The sequence below is a fragment of the Phragmites australis genome, chromosome 5 (genome assembly GCF_958298935.1).
Source record: "Phragmites australis chromosome 5, lpPhrAust1.1, whole genome shotgun sequence".
Lineage (NCBI taxonomy): Eukaryota > Viridiplantae > Streptophyta > Magnoliopsida > Poales > Poaceae > Phragmites > Phragmites australis.
Window position 1 is genome coordinate 3160144 of NC_084925.1, and position 5997 is coordinate 3166140.

The following is a 5997-nucleotide window of genomic DNA, read 5'->3' on the forward strand; positions in this document are numbered from 1 at the left end:
AGTGTTTTGCTCCCTCCAGACCCACTGTAGCTGCTACTGGGATCTGTTGAAGATGCTACAGTAAACCGCAAGTACTGTAGCACTGAAATCTGCAAATTTGAGGATTTCATTGGTGTTGACCTAATATCTCAGCATAACAGATGCTATAGCATAAAAATATTTGACTCCTATGGCACGCGGACGACGTCAAAGGCACAAACGGGCCGACGAACGGATGCGGCCCAAAAACAGGTCGCGCACTGACGAAGCCTGGCCCACACGCGGGAAGACGCCAACGCGGCGCGTGTATTGGCAGGGAGGCCTCCAAATGCATCTCGTCGTTCTCCTCCTCCCAAAAAGGCGAAAACCCAAACCCGAACCCTAGCATCGACCATGGCTCTCACCACACGCGGCGGCGGCGGCGGCGGCGGCGGCGGCGGAGACCCCGCGAAGGCACCGTCCGCCTCCGACCCCAGCCTCGGCTTCCTCACCAAGCGCGACACCGAGGTGAAGCTGCCCCGCGCCACGCGGGTCAAGAACAAGACCCCCGCGCCGATCCAGATCACGGCCGAGCAGATCCTCCGCGAGGCCCGGGAGCGGCAGGAGCCCGAGATTCGCCCGCCCAAGCAGAAGATCACCGACCCCAACGAGCTCTCCGAGTACCGCCTCCGCAAGCGGAAGGAGTTCGAGGATGTCATCCGCCGCGTGCGGTGGAGCGTCTCGGCGTGGGTCAAGTACGCGCGATGGGAGGAGCAGCAGCGCGATTTCGCTCGCGCACGGTCCGTCTACGAGCGCGCGCTCGACGTCGCCCACCGGGACCACACGCTCTGGCTCAAGTATGCCGAGTTCGAGATGCGGAACCGGTTTGTCAACCACGCCAGGAACGTCTGGGACCGTGCAGTGTCGCTCCTCCCCCGGGTGGACCAGCTCTGGTACAAGTACATCCACATGGAGGAGCTGCTCGGCTCAGTTGCCAATGCGCGGCAGGTGTTTGAGCGCTGGATGGCGTGGCGGCCTGACACGGCCGGGTGGAACTCTTACATCAAGTTTGAGCTGCGGTATGGGGAGGTCGAGCGCGCCAGGGCTATCTATGAGCGGTTTGTGGCTGAGCACCCACAGCCGGGCACCTTCATCCGCTATGCTAAGTTTGAGATGAAGCGTGGTGAAGTAGAGCGGGCACGGCGGGTGTACGAGCGTGCAGCGGACCTGCTTGCGGATGATGAGGATGCAGAGGTGCTCTTTGTGGCATTTGCAGAGTTTGAGGAGAGGTGCCGGGAGGTAGAGCGTGCACGTGCAATATACAAGTATGCCCTGGACAGGGTGCCCAAGGGTCGGGCTGAGGAACTGTACAAGAAATTTCTGGCATTTGAGAAGCAATTTGGTGACCGCGAGGGGATTGAGGATGCCATTGTGGGCAAGAGGAGATTTCAGTATGAGGACGAGGTGAGGAAGAACCCACTAAATTACGACTCATGGTTTGATTACATCAGGCTGGAGGAGAGTGTTGGGAATAAGGAGAGGATCAGGGAGGTGTACGAGAGGGCCATCGCCAATGTGCCCCCTGCAGAAGAGAAGCGATATTGGCAGAGGTACATATACCTCTGGATTTACTATGCGCTTTATGAGGAGCTTGACGCACAAGACATAGAACGGACCAGGGAGGTTTACAAGGAATGCCTTAAGTTAATTCCACACAAGAAATTCACGTTTGCAAAGATGTGGCTCATGGCAGCCCAATTTGAGATAAGACAGAGGAACCTAAAGGCTGCAAGACAGATTCTTGGAAATGCAATTGGAATGGCCCCAAAGGGCAAGGTATTTAAGAAATACATTGAGATCGAGCTGTATCTGGGCAACTTCGACCGCTGTAGGACTCTATATGAGAAGTACATTGAATGGTCCCCAGCAAACTGTTATGCCTGGAGGAAGTATGCTGAACTGGAGAAGAACCTTAGTGAAACTGATCGTGCTCGATCAATATATGAACTTGCTATTGCACAGCCAGCCCTTGATACGCCAGAGGTTCTGTGGAAGGTATGTGCTCTTGCTGTTGTCCTGTTAGCTTATGCACATTTTATGGTTTGCATAGTGTTGTATAGTAGATGCATATGTTTTATTATTATTCCTAAACAATTGATCGAGTATAAATGATGTTCTACTGAATAATCTTATTAGCATTGTCTTAGTTACTAAAATAATCAGAATCCATTTTCTAGTGAATTATTAATTGCTCATTAGGTGCCTTTAAGAGGCGCCATTCATTGGATATAAATATGTTGCTGTACGTATCCATGATTTGCTAATTTGTTTGCAATGTTACCTATTCCTTTTGGCTGAATGTGTTCAGTCCTGCAGAAACATTTTTTTGCTGTGCACTTGTATTTTTTAGTGTATCCCTGTACTTTTTAGTCCATATTCTCTGTATGCTCTTCCCATAAGGAGACAAATAATCACAAATGTGTAAAGTTCGTTGGGCTGTTTGATCATTGCCCAACATCTTTGTAGACTTGTAGCCCAAATTCGACACATCCAACACATCTTTTGGTAGTATCCTAATTATGTCCAACCTAGTGTAATCAGGAAAAAGGATTGGATCTGACCATCTTAATTGTTCAGACATGAAAATCTTTGTAAGATATTAGTTGACCAAATTCATTCCTAAGTCATTTCAAATGATGGCTAACTGCACAATATGCTTGTTAGAGACTTTGATCTTTATTGGGTCTTGGAGGTCTGCATATTGGGCTATACATCCTAAAATTAGTTGTCTCAAGCTAAAATGGGTACACCACATTTTTTATGTTTTATTTTTACCGTTCCCGAATCTGAATCCTATTTGTTGTTCTTTTTCCTGGGACACAACTTTTCTGCAGTAAAGTTTGCATCAATTTAGTTTGTATATGTTCTCCTTTTGTATTATATCCGTTACTAGACATCATAGGTGTTCATAATTTATAAAATATTTTCATCAGGGCTTATTCAGGACCTAGGCTATCAGAACTAGTTTCTGAACTTTTGAAAGACAGTACTAAGTGTTGGTATGCCATATCACTTTCTTGGCATTCATTAGTCTTCATGATTACCAAATGTAGAGAAAGTAACTGAAAACACCTGTGTTGTTGTATGCTCTTGGACTTTTCTGCCTCATTTGATAAGGAAACATGATATAGTAGCATTTAGCTTGAAATATCTGTCCTGATAATGCATTTTCAGAATGTAGGATTTTTATTAGGTGATGTCTAAAAAATTCTGCATCTCTAGTAATCTACTTGATGCGTCATGGATCATTATTACATTCGAGACACCCTGAAAATCACAGATAAAAAAAGTTCTATGATGTTTACTAACTCATTTAGGGCCTTTTCTTTCCAGTAGTACTTTCCTTTTAAAATTGTTAAGATTTTTTGCTATGAATGCTTACTAACTCACGTCATGCCTTTCAACTCACAGGAGTACTTGCAGTTTGAAATTGATGAAAGTGAATTCGATAGGACAAGGGAACTATATGAAAGATTGCTTGATAGAACAAAGCATTTGAAGGTATGGATCAGTTATGCTGAGTTTGAGGCCTCAGCTGGCTTGGGTGGTGAAGACAGTGAAAGCGAGGAAAAAAAGAATGAAGTTGGTTATCAGGAGCAGCAGATGGAGCGGGTCCAAAAATGTAGAGGTAACTAATGAGTTAGCAAACAACAATGTTACATTGTGCAACCAGATATGTTTTTGCATTTAGTGACTCATTGTGGACTAACACCCTTGTGTTATAATGATCAGCTGTCTTTGAAAGGGCATTCGATTACTTTAGAACTAGTGCCCCAGAGTTGAAGGAGGAAAGAGCTATGGTTCTTGAAGAATGGCTTAACAAGGAGGTGAGCTTTGGTGACCTTGGCGATATTAGCTTAGTGCAGAAGAAGGCGCCAAGAAAAGTCAAGCGGAAGAGACCAATCCCTACAGAAGATGGCTCCACTATAGCGTATGCTCTTTACTCAGTTCTTTCTTTTTATACTTTTCTTTTAGAAAGTTTGCATCTGCATGTGTAGTGTGTTATGCATTAATCAGTACCTGTTGAATTTTAAATCAGGACGAAATACCAAGTGCAAATCTGTTGCCTTATCTTTTTTCATTTGTTTTCTGGAACTATCAAAACATATTTACTGACATAACGTTTGCTTGATCCTTTAGGTACGAGGAGTACATAGATTACATTTTCCCCGATGAAGTTGCTCTAGCACCAAACCTGAAGATCCTAGAAGCTGCTTACAAATGGAAGAAGCAGAAAACCGGCGATGATGATGAGTGATCTTGACATCTGAGTCTGCTTTGTTGTGAACGTTTTGCCACACATCCAAAATCAGATGTAAAGATCATTTGCAGTGTTGTGGCTAGAGTCATCAGAACAGGAACGATCAATTTCTTGATGTCGCAGATACTAAGGATGCTTTTGCTGTTGAAAATAGTCCTGATAAGTTACTTGAATCTAAAACAGCACAGAAATTCCTTCCTCGTATGTGCTGCCATTATCTTCCTTCTGTTATGGATTCTTTGATGTGTAATGTATTCCCAACGTTCTAGTTAATAGCTATGATTCATAAGAGTGACCTAAGTAACATGTTCTAATTTATTCTTATGGTATGCCAACACGGTATGGTCTATCTTTTTTCCTTTTCCAAGCATGGACTACATAATCATGCTATCCAATACATGTCTCAAGTTGGATTGCTTATCTTTTGCTGTCAGACAACTCCATTACAGAAGTATTAGTATAAGAAAAGGAGATACCCTCATATTTGTTTCAGTTTGACTATTTTAAGGCGAATCCTGATTTGCAATAGTCTCTTTCCGTTCCAGCTTTTAGTAGTTGTGTTGAATATCCACTTAACTATATCATTTACTGACCGTGCGATGAAATCTGACAGGCATGTGCTACCATTGCCGAAAACTACTCACAATCTTCCTGTTTTATGAGAATTGAGATTTCCCTGTTTTCATACTGCCCCTTTTGATCTTCCTGCTTACTGCTTACTTTGTGTTTGATACAATGGAGTAATTCTATGATAACAGTTTGACTGTTGTCACATGTCAGGAGCACTGGTACTAACAGCTACAATGTTTCAACTATAGACATTGTCCTGCTGTAGGGTTGATTCAGTCTTTTGTTGTGTTTTTGTTTTTGCAGAGTTAGGAGTGGTGCGTGCAGCTGTGAACTGCAGCAGTCAGCGTCTACTGCTTATTGTGTATAGTGGCAACCTTCTCCTGTTCCTTGTGAGCTCATAATTGTATTGTTTCCCCTTTCCATATAAACTGTAGGGATTTAACCAGCCATAAGCTGTACAAATTCTTCTTGCTAGGCTATGGTTCTGTCTTGTATAGCTGTTTTATGATTTATTATTGCATTGGTGAAGTCTTTATTTGGCCTTTTGCGTTAGGAAGAATGCAAGTTTTGCCACAGTATATACAACGGTCAATTGTGTGGTAGATAAATGCTTTTTCTTTTTTTGACCAGTATTTACTCTAAGGCCGGCAGGTGGGCTTTCTCACACGGTCAACTGGCATTGGTTGAGCTAACTGGCTGGCTGCTACTCTAAGATCTGACTGATATCTGAGCCTCTTCCCTGTAAATTTTAGGGATGTAGCCAGCCACATTCTGTTCAAGGTCTTGCTAGGCTATCTTCAATATGGTTCTGTGTCTTTTATAGCTGTTCGATGATTTACTATTGGCCTGCTGGTGCAAGCGTTTATTTGGTTTTCTATGTTGATACAAAATGCAAGTTTCACCAAAAAAAGGTATCAATGTAGTCAGTTGTGTGGTAGGTGGAAAATATGTCCTCTGCTAAAGATTTTGTAATGAAAACATTTAATTTGCTCTTTTAGTATAATTCAGGATCTTAAACTTGTCTTGATTTTAGGCATGCTGTAGTATGTATGTTGGAGTTCTCGACTAAAAATATATGCATGTGAATAGTTTATAAAAGGACCTCATCAGATATATCTGACAGTGTGATTATGGAAAGAGCGCCATAT

The 5997-nt window shown here is 43.4% G+C and overlaps 1 protein-coding gene across 1 annotated transcript; it reads left to right on the top strand.

Annotated features, from left to right (window-relative positions):
• Nucleotides 1-304: 304 nt before the first annotated feature.
• LOC133918423 (uncharacterized) lies at nt 305-4601 on the top strand. The gene is made up of 4 exons (XM_062362299.1): nt 305-2013; nt 3430-3646; nt 3751-3949; nt 4159-4601. The coding sequence occupies exons 1-4, from the start codon at nt 373-375 to the stop codon at nt 4274-4276; spliced, it is 2175 nt and encodes a 724-aa protein (XP_062218283.1). The 5' UTR covers nt 305-372; the 3' UTR covers nt 4277-4601.
• Nucleotides 4602-5997: the final 1396 nt, after the last annotated feature.

Bases quoted from the DNA above. Each gene is read 5' to 3' on its own strand.
- LOC133918423 (XM_062362299.1), top strand. From the start codon at position 373: ATGGCTCTCACCACACGCGGCGGCGGCGGCGGCGGCGGCGGCGGCGGA. The intron at 2,014-3,429 runs GTATGTGCTCTT...TTCAACTCACAG, and splicing joins CGCCAGAGGTTCTGTGGAAG to GAGTACTTGCAGTTTGAAAT. The intron at 3,647-3,750 runs GTAACTAATGAG...TATAATGATCAG, and splicing joins GCGGGTCCAAAAATGTAGAG to CTGTCTTTGAAAGGGCATTC.